General features: G+C 34.9%; 2 protein-coding genes and 1 long non-coding RNA gene across 6 annotated transcripts; 2 read left to right on the forward strand and 1 right to left on the reverse strand.

Annotated features, from left to right (window-relative positions):
* The first annotated feature begins 5,506 nt into the window (after nucleotides 1-5,506).
* LOC7481594 (transcription initiation factor TFIID subunit 15) lies at nucleotides 5,507-9,540 on the forward strand. Of its 4 annotated transcripts, none has more exons than XM_052456708.1 (8): nucleotides 5,507-5,628; nucleotides 6,065-6,226; nucleotides 6,361-6,707; nucleotides 6,827-7,024; nucleotides 7,783-7,866; nucleotides 8,581-8,662; nucleotides 8,742-8,868; nucleotides 9,062-9,540. In XM_052456708.1, exons 2-8 carry the CDS (start codon nucleotides 6,107-6,109, stop codon nucleotides 9,268-9,270), a joined length of 1,167 nt encoding a protein of 388 aa, XP_052312668.1. In that variant the 5' UTR covers nucleotides 5,507-5,628; nucleotides 6,065-6,106; the 3' UTR covers nucleotides 9,271-9,540. The 4 variants fall into 4 exon arrangements, with proteins under 4 accessions (XP_052312668.1, XP_052312667.1, XP_002315063.1 ...); XM_052456707.1 differs by having other exon boundaries at nucleotides 5,513-5,825; XM_002315027.4 differs by having other exon boundaries at nucleotides 5,514-5,825; nucleotides 6,830-7,024.
* Nucleotides 9,541-9,913: 373 nt separating this feature from the next.
* On the reverse strand, nucleotides 9,914-12,853 carry LOC112328943 (uncharacterized). Its single transcript, XR_002984304.2, has 3 exons — nucleotides 12,528-12,853; nucleotides 10,978-11,091; nucleotides 9,914-10,460 (listed from the first exon to the last, which is right to left on the reverse strand). It is a non-coding gene; the product is annotated as an uncharacterized LOC112328943 (long non-coding RNA).
* Nucleotides 12,854-13,435: 582 nt separating this feature from the next.
* On the forward strand, nucleotides 13,436-16,800 carry LOC7492951 (BTB/POZ domain-containing protein At1g50280). The gene is made up of 3 exons (XM_002315028.4): nucleotides 13,436-13,795; nucleotides 13,895-15,046; nucleotides 16,269-16,800. The coding sequence occupies exons 1-3, from the start codon at nucleotides 13,619-13,621 to the stop codon at nucleotides 16,707-16,709; spliced, it is 1,770 nt and encodes a 589-aa protein (XP_002315064.2). The 5' UTR covers nucleotides 13,436-13,618; the 3' UTR covers nucleotides 16,710-16,800.
* The last annotated feature ends 254 nt before the right edge of the window (nucleotides 16,801-17,054 follow it).

Consider the following 17,054-nt stretch of genomic DNA (forward strand, 5'->3'; position numbering starts at 1 on the left):
TGTGAAAATCACTCTCTTCTTGGTAGTGTCAGGCACCAGCGCTGTATTAGAATGATAATTATTCAGAATTGTGTTTCTTGGGGTACTCTGGGCTTCAAGACTCGTTCATCTGGGGGCGATGATGAGTGTCGTAAACAGGTATGCTACTAGTAGTTCTCTTGTCAATTCGAATCTTCTGCAAAATATTTCCACAGATTGAGGCATCTTGAACTTCTAGGTGCGAGTAATGTTTACCCATATTGTATTCACCTGTTCATACTTTGGTCTGATAATTGGCATTTCTGGTTTTGCATTTAACCTTGTACGCTTTGCTCGTGGTGCAAGGTCTTTTTTATTTATTTATCTGGTTCAAAGATGATTTTAGGAATCTCTTCTTTCCCTTCATCCTCCTCCCTCCCTCCCCTCATTGCAGTGGGATTTGAAGTTGAAATATAACATATTGTAGTGCACTATCTGCGGTGAATGATTTGCCTTCAATAAATTAACAAAAAAAGCTAAAAGGCGTTCCACGCCCTGTACACACACACACATCATATGGGATGTTTTTTAAAATTTTGATTCTTCATCTTTTTCTCTCTTCAATTACATGCTTTTGTCATCAAATTAATTACTAATTAATTATAATTTGCTATAGAAAAACACGATTAAATATGAGGAGAGGATTAAAATTTAAACATGGCAAAATGATGGGTCCAGTCTATTGGTTGGTTATATTGTGGCCATAAAAAAAACTGTTTTTGGTGTTAAAGTTTTATTGAGGTATTTTTGACTTTTTATATTGTCTGAAAAGTAGACCGAGGTTAAGAGGCTTTTTATATTGTCTGAAAAATAGATCAAGGTTAAGAGAGGATTTTATTTTCGGTTTAATTTTGTAATTTTAGAAGAATTTAGAAGTATTTTGAGTTGATTTATTTGTTTATTATCATTATAAATATATTTTAAGATATTTTTAAGTGAAAATAGATATTTTTTATTATTTTTTACTTGAATTTTATTCAATTATTTTTATGGGTGTATTTATTTTTATTATTTTTAATTAAATAAAAAAGTATTTTTTAAAATAAAATTATCAAATATAGTCAAGTGCATAACTTATATTGTAAAATTAAATATATTGATTTATATTTATCTAACAAGTTTAGTCTTAATTAGTGCTAACTATTTTTTTTACTTTTTAATGACATATAATTCTTAATCTATTTAATTTAATTGATGCATTATTTTTTTGATTTACAATTAATTTTTTTTGTTGACATCAAAAACACAATTGCGTTAAAAAAGAAGAAGTAACTAGTGAATTATTAAGGTAGATCTATTTTTATCACTCTTAAAAAAGTTCTTAGGGTACCAATACCATATAAATATTTAATCCGTCTTCATCCACGTGCGGTAACTTCCTTGCTAGATGCTCTTGCAAACAAGAGAGCATATCGCTCTGTCTTCTCACGTGACCGCTGCTTTCCAGGTTATCAGATGGAATTCAGCAAAAATGCCTGTATTGTTATATATACGATCATCCAACCTAATACTCCTGCTTTGGTCGGCAACTAAGAAAAAAAAGGTAAAAAATCCACGACCTACAGGCTACATCAGAGGATTCCCGTAGGCCATCACCGTTTCCGGCCGGCTCCTATCAGTTGGCTGACCCTTTTGCATCATGCCATTCTCATTCAAATATTCAACAAATTCATCAGTCAGATATGGCCATGCACCTTTCAGCACCATAATTTGATAGCGTGGGGTCTTCTGTCCTTGCAAATTCCAGCGGTGGAGACTTGGGACCAGGTGCCCCTTGAGATCGCTTTATCCTGTGACAACAAAAAAAAAAGTGGATTCGATCCTCTTTTTTTTTTTTTTATGCTTATGTTTTGGGAAGAGCTAACGAGTGCTGGTGATGGTGAGGTCTGCCCATGACATTCGGTGTACCGGACATATCCTTGGTAGAGTTCCTTCGTCATTCGACTCTAGACTCCAGTATTATCCTTCAGTACAAGGTGGCGCCGTCCGGTATCATTAGAAACTAAACCTCTGACACGGAGGAGCATCCAAGAGTTTTACTGCAGAGGGTGGAGGCTTGAAAATATTCAACATTGAAATCTTGTCAGAATGTTGACGAATTCCTGCCATTTTCAAGGGTTTAAGTTTACTTCGTACATGCCTAATGGTAGCCTTGATGCTTGGTTGCATCCATTTCAGGAGTCAGGTGATGCACAACAAGGTCAACCCTCCTTGAATCTTTTGAAAGATTGAACATTGCTATATATTGATGAGACCAATGCAATGGACTATCAGCTTCATCACCATTGTGAAAACACCATTAGTCCACTGTGACTTGAAAGCCAAGTAATGTCCTTGACAGCCACAGGACTGCCCATATTGGTGATTTCGGAATAGCACGGTTCATTTCAGAATCCTCAAATCAGATTCAAACAAGCTCTATCGGAATACTAGGAGCTAGCGGGTTTGCTGGTCCAGGTAGTGACCTTTTCTACTCGTATATTTTTTCTATTACTTCCCTAGAATTCTCTACCTGATATTCAAAATAGAAGAAAATCTCTTCTCCTGCATGAAGTAACTCCATAGCTTGCATTAAGAAGAAAAGTTCTGTAAATTTCTCTTTCAAAGAATTCTGACTCAAAAAAAAAAAAAAAAGATCCTCTCCCTGCTTCCATTTGGAAAAGGAGATGGAACCTTGGTGGAAGAAATATCAATACAAGAAAGCAGCACATGTTACTTTTACTAAAATTTACTCAATTTCCACTCCCATCTTTATCATCACCATAAGTAAGATGAAGGGGACCTCTTTCTAAAGCAGTGGCTGAGGTAGTGCTATCAAGAAAAGAATCTGATGCAGAACCCTTCCATATGATGTTTCTGATTATTCCCCCATCCTTGACCATGTTAACAAGTGGTTCACCAATCACACTAACAACAAAGGGTGCCAGATACTGCTCAGTGGCCTGGATCAGAAAGTCTGCAGGGACTTCAAGCAGCTTGACTGATCGGGCTCTGCTGTTTGCTGCCATGCACTTCCACCACTTTAATTGGAATGTCTCCCGCCCTATGTTGGAAGGAGAACCACAAGCCTCCCGAGAGCATCGGATAACTGTGAATAAAAAGCAGGTATTCCATCTTCTGCAATGTCAGGTGGGGCAATAGCCTAGAGAAACATATCCTCTATACCTATTATGATACTTTGAAGTTGACAATGGATGACCTGACCATTTTCTGCATTTGCTTCAATGGAAAAATCAACTAAACCAGGTGTTGGTTCCCGTGGTTCTAAATCAATTGTTACAGGAGCTCTACAGCTTTCCTTTTCTCTGGCATCATTTTCAACAGGAACGGTGTCTAGTGAAACAATCTGACTACTAATATCATCATTCCTGGGAGGTTCACCAAGAAGAAAAGGTATACGATGTGATGGGATATATCCATATGGTGCCGAGGATGAAAATTTTAGGACAGTTGCATATAAGGCAGGAAAAGCATGCAATCCATCCCTACTGACTAGTAGGTGAATTATCTCCCCATATATGATTGAAAGGCTCAGATTCAAATCTCAAATGGCAGGATATTCTAAACTTAAGCCCAGGAATATGCCTAGAATCATGACTACATGAGAAATGCCTCCTTAATATTTCTAAGATCTCTGAAATCTTTGAATCCATTACACGTAACGGCTCCTGTGACTGATAGATTCTTTCAGTCTCTGGGGCAATCTGCAAATTTTCATTGCCATCCAAATCTCTTAATATTTCTAGTATTTGTATCTCGGAAAGGTTTTGAAAATCAGGTTGACTTTTGGTTTTTATATTAATATTTTAAGTGTTTTTTTACCGCCAATAGATTTATTTGAATTTTTGTAATATCTTCCATGTATATTTCAGATAAATATGGTTGAAAAAAATAGGTTTTGGATTAAAAAATCTTCATCTCTAATTTTCTTGCAACAACAGGCTATATGCTATCCATTTTATTTTGTAGAAAACAAGGTTTGGCTTGAAATATAAATTCGAGGATGAATGATTAATAATCATTAGTAGCTGAGTGGTTAAAGCTTCAATTTATTGAACTTCCATGCACTCTTCTCACGTGTTACTGTTTATAGAATAATAACTTTTTTCATGTTGTTGTTTTTTTTCTCATTTTTATATTGAATTTATTAAAAATTAAATTTTGTTATTTATTTTGATTTTTTATATACAGGGTTATTATAATTTTAAAAAAATCTCGATGTTAGATTAATGTTTAATTTCATGATTGTATAATATTTTTATATCATATTATTAAATAAGAAAATAATATATCATTCTATTAAATAAGAAATAGTTAAAAATATGTATTATTATAAACTAAGTTTTATAATTTATTTTGATTTATTTTTTATGAATCTTATACTAGCATTAAGCTGATGATCGGTTTTTTAAGCATTTATTTTTTAAATCATATTATTAAATAAAAATAATTATAAAAAACATAATTATTAATAATTAAGTTTCGTGATTTATCTTCATTTATTTTTTATTTTTTATGGGGTTATTGTGATCTCGAAAAAACATCACGGTAATGAGTTTGTCTTCGGTTTTGCAAGCGTCTGTTTTTTTTATCATATAATTAAATAAAAATATTTTAAAATAAATCAGGGTTGTTAAATACAGTAGAATTCATAACTCAGATCGTGAGTTTGATAAATTAACATGAGTTAATCCAATGTGTTATCGTTTCAATATTATTTTTAAGAAAATATGTCATCTTGAAAATATTTTTAAAACTAGATTATATTTTGACCAATCATCTAAGTTTTTTTTAACCCTTCAAATCAACTTAGTTATGTTGTGATAATTTTTATACAATTTAATTTGAAATTTAAGCTAGATAAGAAGTATAATCGAGAGTTTTTAGATCTGACTTGTTGAGCTAAGTGTAATGATATTATATAAAAAAATTTCTCTTAACCTATACGTTATTTACATGTAATTTTTTTTTTTTAACTTGCTATAACATATAACGGGGAATTATCTAGTAAATTCCTAATTAACATGGGTTGATTCAATAAAGAACAATATAATTTTAATTGTACCATAAATATAGCCGGCCTCCTGGCTCTAATAAAAGATTTGCCACTAATTACTTTTTTTTTTTAAACTTCAGTATTAATTACTTAGAGATTCAAATTTAACACAAAATAACTTTATTTTTGTTATCAATATTTAGGTAAAAAATTAAAAAAAATATATTTATTAAAAATATATTTTTTAAGATATATCATTTTAATTTTCTTTAAAATATTTAGCTTGTTTTGAGTTAATATTTGTAATATATTTATTTTGATTTATATAAAATTATTTTGTTTTTTATAAAATTATCACAATATAATAACTTGATTTGATTTAATAAGTATACCAATATTTTTTTTTTAAATATTATCATGATTATTTTTTCTTCCAATCATATTCTTTAGCTTTATTGTTTTTCTATTTTTTTTATCAGCGTTTTCTTTCTCGTCTAGGATTTTTTTCTTTTATTTTTTATGTTGAAAAGAAAAGAGATCAGGGTTTGTAGCTACTGTGGAAGCGCTCGCTCGCTCACTCCATATAAAATCCCTCCGGAGTGAGAAAGAAAAAGGTAAGGAGGAGTTGGAAACAGAACAGACAAACAGCTATCAGCAAAGCTTCTCGTCTCTTCTCCTTTTATTTAGCGGTTTTGCTAAATTACTGTAGTGGAAGTGAATCGACCAAGAAGATACCCTAGTTTTAAATCAATAGATCGTGATATTGAAAACGGCTCAATTCGATTCGATTCTCGAACCATCTTCTCTAGAGGTGCATTAATTAGGGTTTATTTTTTCCATTACCATTTTTCTATATATTGGTTGAATCTGTGTTTAAATTTTAACCTACCCTAATTGTACTAGTATATGTGGATCCTATACCTCTTGTTTCCGTGAATTGATAATTTATAGTATTGTTTATGAGTAAAATTGAAATATAGCCCTAATTTAATGTTTTGTGTATTTGTTAGGCGAGGAATTGATGTCGTTTTTTTTTTTTTTTTTTGCCAGGGATTTTTGTTGCTGTCTCAATTTTCATGAGATTGGAGTGACATGGCAAGCTATACAGGTAAAGGAGCCCCTTCTAATGGGACAATATATGTTAGTAATTTACCTGAAGGGACTGATGATTCTATGTTGGCTGAACATTTTGGCACTATTGGGTTGTTAAAGGTATGGGTTTTTCCCGGGCACTATTGTTTTTTTCACTTTTAGAATCTACTGCTACCGTTTGCTTCATTTTCTGTTGAGGGCTTTGCTAGTTTTTTATGCTCTTATTTATTTTCATGCTCTGTTGTACTGAATAGAAAGACAAGCGAACTGGTCGGCCTAAGATATGGCTGTACCGTGACAAAATGACAAATGAGCCGAAGGGTGACGCTACAGTTACTTATGAGGACCCTCATGCTGCTCTAGCTGCTGTTGAGTGGTTCAACAACAAGGATTTTCATGGTAATACAATTGGAGTATTTATAGCACAGTCTAAGAGCAAAGATGACCAGGCGTTTAACCCTGTGGATGATCCAAATGATTCTGGCGTTCTTGAGGAAAATGCCAAGGATTTGAATGAGGGCGGGGGAAGAGGTAGAGGACGGGGTGATGCTTCAGGGAAAGCATGGCAACAGGAGGGAGACTGGTTGTGTCCGAATACAAGGTCTGTGATGTGATATTGGTGAGCAGCTCTTTCTTGCTCTTTTTTAGCTCTAGTCTGGATTTTTTGGGGTTTCTATGGTATCTAATATGCAAATAGCTCCTTATGCTTTATTGTTGTAGCAGTTGTTCCAATGTAAATTTTGCATTTCGTGGTGTGTGCAACCTCTGTGGAAGTGCTCGACCTTCTGGTCCATCTGGCGGTGCTGCTGGAGGTGGTGGTCGTGGGAGGGGCCGTGGTGCCAATGACTCTGGGGCCCATGGCCGGTCAGTTGGTGCCCCTACTGGACTTTTTGGCCCAAATGACTGGCCTTGTCCAATGTAAGCTTCTGCTTGCCAGTATTTCATAATTTGTTTGCTTTCTTGTGCTATTCAATGATTCTTTAGTGCCATGCCTCTTGCTATGTTAGTCTCTGACCGTGATCAAACTTGGTTCATTTCCTCTGTATTTTGCTCTACCATTAAATGAAGTGATGGGTGATGGTCATGTCACTGTATCTCATTATACAATCTAAAGCACTGACCAGCAGGAGAAGATTGTGAGGCTTAGTCTAAACTAAGCAGAATGGATAATGCCTTCTGTAATATTTTTTTTTTGAGGTGGATCCAAAAATTGACACTATGAGCATGAATACCAGCTGGATATGCAATGGACTGATTTATGATGCTTGATTTGATGAAGTTCGTTGAAGTGTAGCTCCCATGTACCTATGCTATCTAACTAACAAGTGATGAGCTTAAGAAAAATGGGTTTGTGCTGATGGCATGATTGTGTTTGAATGCTGAATTTTGTGGAACATGTGTATGTGGGTGAACGCTCCAAAGTTCCTTGCTGTTCAGTCGAGGGTGCGTAGTTGATGCTACTTTAATGTACTGATTCTATAATAAGATTAGTTGGTAAATGTTGTGCTTCAGACTTGTTCATTGTAAAACCATCGGTGGTGCTATTATCTTGAAGAAGATATGTGGGTATATTCTTTGTTGGCAGCCAGTTGACACCTTCAAATTCATATTGTAGGCAATATTCAGCCTCTTTTTCTCTGTGTTACTTGTGTTTCTTTTTTGTTTTTCTATTGCAGGTGTGGCAATATCAACTGGGCAAAACGCATGAAGTGCAATATTTGCAACACCAATAAACCCGGTCACAATGAGGCTGGTGTGAGGTATTATATGACTCCTAGTTCGTTGACTTGAATTCTCTCAACACATCATATGGACTGCGTGATGTAGAAAATTGTCAACTTTCTTTGTCAATCTAAAAATGGTGGTGGTAAATATTTTTTCTTCTTTCATTATTTTTCCTTTTACAAGGGTTACTTGGTTATGAACTGGGTATTGGAGACATTCGAACCAGGCATCATGAGAAAAGTACAAATACTAAGAAAGTATCCCTGAACGCTTGCATGCTTACTAAATGTGATAGATGGGTTTAGGATAAAAAAGGTATCTTCAGCAGTCAAGGTATTATGATGCTGACTCGTGATTAAAATGACTCAAGTCGCAAGAAGATAATAGACAAAAACGATTAAAATCATGTTGTATTTGTTGAAGAGAAGATTGACTTTGATTTTAAGAATTACCCATAACTTCCTTAAACAAAGTATTGCAGTGTTAGCAGCGAACTGCATACTCATAAGTTTTGTCTTTAGAGTCATAAATTATTTTAAAACTCAAATTTGGTTTACTGTACCTTAGTTGGATGGCTAAGCGATAACTGAATCGTATTTGCTTCCCTACTTTGTGTGAACTCCAGTTCTTACTGCTTTTCTTCTCTCCTTTGACCACACATGTTACATTTTCAACATGATATGTTGGGTAAGCCTTGGATATCTTGTACAAATAATGCTAAAAATATGTTCATATCTATAATCACACAGAGGAGGACGAGCTGGTGGTTATAAAGAACTCGATGAAGAAGAATTAGAGGAAACTAAGCGACGACGAAAAGAAGCTGAAGAAGTGAGATCTTCTTGCGATGTTTTGACTTTCATATATTTCAACTGATTCTTATTATATAGTCTTTATGATCCAATAACAGGATGATGGAGAGTTGTATGATGAGTTTGGAAATTTGAAGAAAAAATTTCGGGCCAAAACTCAACAAGCTGAAGCTGGCAGGGTGCTTCTGGGTGCTGGGCGTGCAGGTTGGGAGGTTGAGGAATTAGGTATGTGAGCATCATGTTATCTTTTAGTTTTTTATTTTAAAAATGTGTTGAAATAAAGCACTTTGATCTTATATGCTCATATATATTATTCACGGGCTGGAGTTCTATCCATTAGATTTGGATAGACACTGGAGTATTACAATTTTGCTTGGACCAAGTTATTGGTGCCTCTAACAAAAAGATACACTGCCAGGTGCTGTTGATAAACACGGGAGAGAGAGGAGCAGAGAAAGAGGGAGGGATCAGGATGATAGGGAAAGCAGCAAGACTCGGGAGCATGATGAGAGGGACAGGCGCCTTAGTCGAAGTAGGGAGAGGGATCGAGGAAGAGATCGAGATCGAGATTATGAGTATGGTCGAGACAGAGAATATGGGCGGGACCGGCACCGGCACCGATACTGAAGATAGAAGCAAAGGTTCTCAGCTTTTGTCCTCAGTTGTTTTGGTTTCTTTTGATGCGAAGGATGCCATTAGATATGAAGTTTGCTTTTACTGCCATTTGATATGAAGCTTGGTTTGCTTGGCATTTTTGTCCTTTCTCCTGCTATGTAACTTTGTTGAGTTATTCTCCCCACTGCAACCATTGATGGAACTAGGAACTGGGTCATCCAAGCTCTTGGTGTTAAATATACTGGTTTGAAATCGTTTCTAATGTCATCCAAAGTTAAAATCTGACTGGTGTTCTTAAATGCTCCTTGCTTGGAAGTAATGGCAGAAAACTTCCGGTGGTGGCAAGATCATGAGCTCAACATCACTTGGTGTTATGGCATGCTAGTAACATTGATGATATTTGGCCAATGGCTCATCATGTACTGATTACAGTGCTATATGATTGTTTTCTCCTTCATTTGAGTCCCCTCTAAGCTCCACATAAATTTGCAGTGGTTTAATCAATAATGCCACATTATTTTTCGATGAGCGAAAAATTGTTTACTTGTGAGATTCAGTTGGTGTGGTTTAAACCAAATTGATTTGCTGTTATACTTGTATTTTCGCAACAATGAACTAAGATTATATGACTGATTTACAGCCCACATGGATTGCAAGATCAAGTTCGAGTGTAGTTCGTTAACCCTCACTTCTGGCATTGTTAATCTTTTGATTGCAAATCGACACTTTCACCGTATCATTCTCAAACGAATTTACATCAAAAGAAAGAAATACTAGGCTATGCGAACGTATCTGTATCTGTATCTGTATCAGAGAAAGAAGAAGCCAACAAATTTATCTGCCTCTTGCCTCCGATAAACACATCGGATCTTCTCAGATCCCTTCATCCAATTTCATCCCAGCTCTTTTCTTCTATGGATTTTCGATTTTGGCTTCGTCGATGATTCTCTCACTCGTTCTGTCTATTTTTATAATGTTGGGGGTCGAAAGCTCTGATAATGTCAAGGCCAAGATCTGGGACAAGGAAGGGATCCCACCGGATCAGCAAAGGCTTATCTTCGCAGGGAAACAGCTTGAAAGCGGCCCGTATCCAAAAGGAGTCCCACTCTTCACTTGGTCTTTCGCCTCCGAGGTGAAATGCAAATTTTTTATGAAGACGCTACCAGGAAAAACCATCACTTTGGAGGTGGAAGGCTAGGATACTATACATGATTACGAGTTAATATATATTTATTATATAAAATTATGTTAAAAAAAAATAAAATTAGATTGAAATCATGTAAAATTAGGTAAAATTATATATACAATTTTACAATACTTTCGAATTTTCAGTTCTTATTTTCTTCATTGCATACCCTTGTATTTATTCACTAATACATGCCTCACAATCATTTATATTCATTGATTCTTTCTTCGATCAATAGCATCAATAGTGTAAAAATAAAAGAAATATAGTCTTGTTTAAACCTTTTCTTTCCTAACAAATAAAAAATTATCTATTATAAAAAATAACTTTGAAAATTTTTATTTTATAAAAATATTCTTACAGACAAGAGTGATATATTATATTCTAAAATTTAATTTATTGTATCTTTATATCTAAATATCATAGTTTTTTAAATGGGTTTATAACATTATAATTTCTATATAAAAAATTTCATAATTTGTACAAGATATAATCTAAGAAGTAACCAGACTTTAATACTTGCAGGAAAGCACCTCGAGAATGGCAGGACTCTTGCTGACTGTAACTTGCATTTGGTTCTCCGTCTTCAAGAGTTCTTGCCTCCTACGTTGCAATTTTTAAGCTCCTGGGACTGAATATTTTTCGATCTAAAAAAGGTGTGATATTAATAATTTTTAAAAGTGTCTTTTTAAAAAAAAACAATTAAAACAATATATTTTTTATTTTTTTAAATTTATTTTTAATATAAATATATTAAAATGATCTAAAAATATTTTAAATAAAAAATACTTTTAAAATAAAAAACAAAAAAACTGTAAAATTTTATTATTTATATAAGTTCGATAATCGGTGGCTCAGGCTTTACAAATAACGAACGCCCGGGTGGAATAAATTTTGTAAAGTCAAAGTTGGGTTGGTTTAAGTAGCAACAGTATTGTAGTTGGGCTATGAATACTGGGTTTCTCGAAGCAACCCATGAGATTAGACGAGTTCAACTTTCAGGTTTCTCGGATCAACTTATAACTATAATTTCTAATCTCTAGGTTTAATTATACTTAATCCCAGTTTGGCATTTGATATTTCGAAAGTATTGTTGTCCCTTCATTCAAATCAATCTTATATTTTATTAATTTCGAGTTCCAAGAGGATACATGACTCTCTTTTTTTATTGGTTCTGATTAAAAAAATTATTGAAAAATTAAAAAAACAATAGTTCAAAAAATTAAAAAAAAAATCCCAAATAATTTACTAAAAAAATATTTCATGCTGGCTATTGTTTTCTTTTTTTCTTTTTATTTACACTATCAAAAAATTAAACTTTATTTTAAAAAGTAAAAAATATTAAAAAATTGATTAAAGGTTTTATGTCATTTTTTTTTATTTACGTGGGTGTCCGGGCCAGCTTACGCGCACCACGACTAATCCCACGACCCATTGAACATCCTGCAAACTCAGTGAGCATGTAAAGCACCGCGGGGGTGACAGGCGTGCATAGTGAGGTTCGAACCCGGATACAGAGAAAGTGAACAAGCCCCTACCACCACTAAGCCAATACCACAGTGAGGTTTTATGTCATTTTATATATATTCTTGATGGCTATTTTAATGTTTGATAGCTAATTTCTTAATTTTATTTCAAAAGACAAATAAATATCTTAATAAATAAATATATTTTATGTAGAAAATAGAAAATAATAAATTTCATGAATAAAATAAAGTGAAAACCATCAATACCGAAATTTTATATTTACCACCATCAAATGTGTTTCATCATACCTTATCGCTCATCAAATATTAGCAAGTCCACAGTGGACTCTTGACTTACTGGTGCACACCTTCAATTATACTCGTTTAAAGGTTGTCAAGTCTTTATATTTATATATATATATATATATATCACATTAATCCTTGGCTTTTACATGTATTAAGAGATTTACAAGACCTTCATGATCACCATGATATTAGCTATAAAATAAAATGTTTTTTATAGTGTAAATAAAAAATAAGCCATCATAGAAAAATAAAAAGATTACCAATTCTTTGGTAAGAGAGCTAAAATAAATGAAAGATTAGATTTGAATTACCAACATCTTAACGTTCAAAGGTCAAGCAGTGAAGTGTCCAAATTGGTACTGCAACAACACATACGGGCTCTAGCACTCCGCTGCAGCATCTGATAACCTTTCCTCCTCTTTCCGCTTCCACCCTTTCCTTTTCCTCTCGTGTCTCTCAGTATTTCTTCGCAACTTTTTGCTAGCCTTTCACACCTCCTTTTCTTTCTGGTCCATAATAATTTCTTCGCACAGAGAGGAGGGTGGGGGTGCTGTTATTAACGCAATTTGAGAGCCCCTTTTGGCTTCAAGCAATTCTACTACACGCCTTATCCATAAATAGCTAGTTACAAGACATAGTTGTGTTGCTTCTTCTATATATATATATATATATATATATATATATATATATATATTTCATCTTCTTTTCACATGAATTGTTATTATTATTAGGTCAGACGTCTCTGCCGGGCCCCTCTCTGCATGTCCCAAAAGCCTAAAAACTCCCGTGGGAGTACCAAGCCAGAGCCAAATACAGAAACCAACAGATTGCATATGCATGCGTGAGACAAGAGGGTAACAGCACAATACAATAATAAAGAGAAATCTTATTGACCTGCAGACAACTACTCTTGTCTTCTAACTACGTTTAACGGACAAAGTTTCGTGTCTTCTCTTCCCTTCGGCGTACCAACATGGTGTTTCTTTTTTGCTTATAGTACCAACATGTTTTTTGTTAGCTAGCTTCGTAAATTCCAAGTTTTTTTTCCCATCTTTGCCTCTAATTATTTTTAAAGAAGAATCATCCGCTACTTGGAGCAAAAAGGACTATAATTTCATTATTCTTGCAACAAGTTATGCTCCTATATATATATATATTATTCCTCAATTCTATTTATGTTGGTTTTTTTCTGAGTAAATATTGGATTTTTTTTTGTAATGGCATGAAAATCACTTTCAACTGCTTGCATATATAAACATCTTTCACCGTCACAATTCTATTCTCAACCACGTCACAGTGAAAACCAACTGTACTGTCAAATGGAGCTTAAATTACTGCAATATTTATCAACCGTGAAGCTCCTAATTAGGGGTATCATAAAATTATTCCATGAGATAATTGTATGCTATATATATGCTGTGTGTCTTTCCTTGTCTACTGTAATCGCATATCCTTTGAGCACTTCTCACCGTCAGACAAACACAAGTTTCTTGGTTACATCCAATGCAAAGCAACAATGCCGCAGCTGTGTGATCTTGTAATTCATGTTAATGGTCAACAAATATTCTTTCTAAATCAGGTAATGCATACAAAATCTTGTTAAGTAACTGCTAGTTTCTTTTCTTCTTTGAAACTTTCTAGGCAAAATTTTCTGATTGTTCACAGTTCAATCTTGCAGAAGATTCTATCAGCCTATTCAGGAAAGCTAAAGAAGATCATCGGGAAAGAAAAGAGAAAATCCCAGATTAAGAATTTGAGTATTGGAATTGATAACTTCCCCGGAGGCCCAGATGGGTTTGAGATGGTTTCAAGATTCTGTTACAATCATGGCAAGATCAAAATCACAGTTTCAAATGTGGCTCTTCTCCATTGCTGTGCAGTCTTTCTTGGCATGACTGAGAATTTATCCCCGGGCAATCTATTGAAACAGACAGAGACATTTCTTGATGGAATGATTCACTGGTCTTGGCATGATATAATTGCCAGTCTCAAAAGCTGTGAGTCATTCTTCACATGTACAGATACATCTGGACTTGTAGAAAAGCTCATTCGTTCACTATTGGAAAAGCTTGCACAGAATTCAGATATTGCAACTCTTATTGCTTCCTCTTCTTCCTCTTCATCTTCTCCCGAAACTGCATCTAGGTTCAGGTTTTCTTCCTCAGCTAAAACCACTCCTGAGTCAACTAAGCCAGGTTCATCGAGCAAACAATGGTGGTTTGATGATTTGATCATATTACCCCCAATGATTATTGAAAAGATAATAGCAAATATGGGGGCTTGTGGAACTGATAACAATAGCTTTATCCTCACAAAGTTCCTACTCCATTACCTGAAAAATGCCGTACTTCAATGCAAAGGTGGAGCAAAAAGCACTGTTTTGTATTCAAGAGCAGACTACGCTGGTCTTGCAGGCACAGCTGTCCATGGGGTGAGCAGAAATTCATTTTCTTGCAGAGGCCTGTTTTCAGTATTGAGGATAGTGTCTGGATGTGGTCTGAGCAGAGATTGCAGAGCCAAGCTGGAGAGATTGATTGGTGGGATGCTTGACCAAGCAACATTGGATGACTTGCTGATCTCTGGGCATGATGATAGGGGTGTTTTTGATGTTAATCTGGTAATAAGATTGATGAGAATATTTGTTAATAGTGATTTTCTGTCCTCACAGAAGTTGAAGAAGGTTGGCAGATTGATTGATAAGTACTTGTGTGAAATATCTCCTGATCAAAACCTCGAGACCTCAAAACTTCTAGGAGTTGCAGAAAGCTTACCCGATTCTGCAAGAGATTGCTTTGATGGGGTCTACAGAGCCATTGATATCTACCTAGAGGTAAGAATTGAAAACCCTTTCTTCCTTTTTTGTCTTTCTTAACGAAGATGGCCAAAAAATTGATGGTTCGGATAAAAAGGAGTGAAACAACAAAGAAAAATTTAACAGCTGAGACAAAATCGCCCAATAATCTGTAATTAGTGTCGTCATTAGTTTAATTTAATTAAAATCATGCTTTAATTTCTTGAGTTTTTTCCCTTAGCTGATCATCTGGGGAGAAATACAGCATTTTACCCCTTCAATAACATCGAAAAATAAATCCGTAACTTGTCATTTCAAGCCAGACTCAGGTAGTGTGTGTGTGTTAAATTTTTTTGTAGCAACTAAGGCATTAGCACTGCTAGACTGGATGAAATGAACCATTCATGCCATGAACAAAACATCTTACCTACACGAAACCCAGTTTACTAGGAAAAAAACACAGCACAAACTCTGCTATTTCTGTGAAAAGATTTCTAACCAGTGGCTAAATGTGTTCTTTTCCATAATAAAGGTGGTTTGTCACATAGGGACGGGCCGACCTATGGTTGTCCAATCCAGAATTAATGGATGATAACTTAATTATTTATGGCCCGGCCGACCACATATAAGTTTGTGCACGTTCTTCTTCTCAGCTGTAAATCTTTTGTTTCTTTCCCTTTTCAATTCCGTGTAACTCACGGCGACTCTTTCTGCTTACCATCAAGATCATTTGTCGTGTACTTAAACAGACAAGAACTCACAGATTTTTCAAACAATGGACTGGCAACGAACAATCTAATCTCTTACTTCTCCAAGGGCCATGCTACTCATAGTTTAGTGTTCAGGAACGTAGAAATGCTTGCCTGGTACATTATGGACCCCAAATTCTTTACCTTGTGCCAAATTGATAAATTGAAGTCTAAGTCACTTGAACCTGGTATGGTATGGCTTACTGGTTTGCTAGCTTGTCTAAGGAGTTTTCGCTATTCTTTCACTTCAAAGCTATATAGGCTAGCAAATAATCCCATAAACAAGAGAATTTGTTTTGAACATTTGTGATGCTAATTGTACCGAGAAAAAATCATTTCTGGAAAATCCTCATCTATTTTATGAGTGAATCGCCCCATATACCTAATGGTTGGGATTGAGCAAAATATATAGTAATTTGTTCCTTGATTGATTACGATGAATCTTGAAGTCAGTGTGACCCGATTGTGTAAATATAAATCTTTTGATTCATTCTATTTGTGGGAATTTGCAGTCTCACCCAACACTTTCATTTGAGGAGCGATCAAGATTATGCAGCTGCCTAAACTTCGGGAAGATGAGCTTTGAAGCATGCAAAGACCTTGCCAAGAATCCAAGAATCCCTCCAAATATTGCAGTTCAGGCACTCAAGTCACAACATTCTAAAATACCACTAAGTGATTGCCCTTTCTCTGTCAAAGACGTTGAGGGTCCAAGCACGAGCAGTTCCTCCGGCCACATGGTCTTGCACAGTGATAACGTTGAGAGGCTTTCACAGGAGACCCAAGAAATGAGAATGAACATACAGAGGATGCAATGTAGGGTGATGGAGTTGGAGAACGCATGTAGGGAGATGAAGGGTCGGATCTCAAAGGTTGTTAGGCACGATGTCAATGTCATGAGTAGTACTCCCCCTTATAATTACAGTAGATCACCTTTTCCTAGACTATGTTGAACTTAAACCTCTCCTTCTCTCTCACAAAAGTAAGACCAGGGATACATGTATATCATCCACGGATATCAAATAAAGACTTTAATTACAGCCTGATTTGATGTTTTGATAAAAATCTAAATTTGAGGAATTATTACTGATTTTTTAGTTATTTTAGTAAATTCCTGTATTACTGGTGAACAAGAATTCTCAATGCAATTGAGATCTCTACGTAACTGTAACTTTATATTGCTGGTTTTTGAATCACAGTAAAAGGAAGTTGCAAGAAATAAAACAAAGAGAAGCTGGAAAGTGGTTTTCTGTTTGATTAGTAGAGTTGTTGCGTATAGACTACGATGCGCAGCATGT

Source organism: Populus trichocarpa, chromosome 10 (genome assembly GCF_000002775.5).
Source record: "Populus trichocarpa isolate Nisqually-1 chromosome 10, P.trichocarpa_v4.1, whole genome shotgun sequence".
NCBI lineage: Eukaryota > Viridiplantae > Streptophyta > Magnoliopsida > Malpighiales > Salicaceae > Populus > Populus trichocarpa.

Bases quoted from the DNA above. Each gene is read 5' to 3' on its own strand.
- LOC7481594 (XM_052456708.1), top strand. From the start codon at position 6,107: ATGGCAAGCTATACAGGTAAAGGAGCCCCTTCTAATGGGACAATATAT. The intron at 7,025-7,782 runs GTAAGCTTCTGC...TTTCTATTGCAG, and splicing joins AATGACTGGCCTTGTCCAAT to GTGTGGCAATATCAACTGGG. The intron at 8,663-8,741 runs GTGAGATCTTCT...ATCCAATAACAG, and splicing joins GACGAAAAGAAGCTGAAGAA to GATGATGGAGAGTTGTATGA.
- LOC7492951 (XM_002315028.4), top strand. From the start codon at position 13,619: ATGCTATATATATGCTGTGTGTCTTTCCTTGTCTACTGTAATCGCATA. The intron at 13,796-13,894 runs GTAATGCATACA...TCAATCTTGCAG, and splicing joins AAATATTCTTTCTAAATCAG to AAGATTCTATCAGCCTATTC. The intron at 15,047-16,268 runs GTAAGAATTGAA...GGGAATTTGCAG, and splicing joins CCATTGATATCTACCTAGAG to TCTCACCCAACACTTTCATT.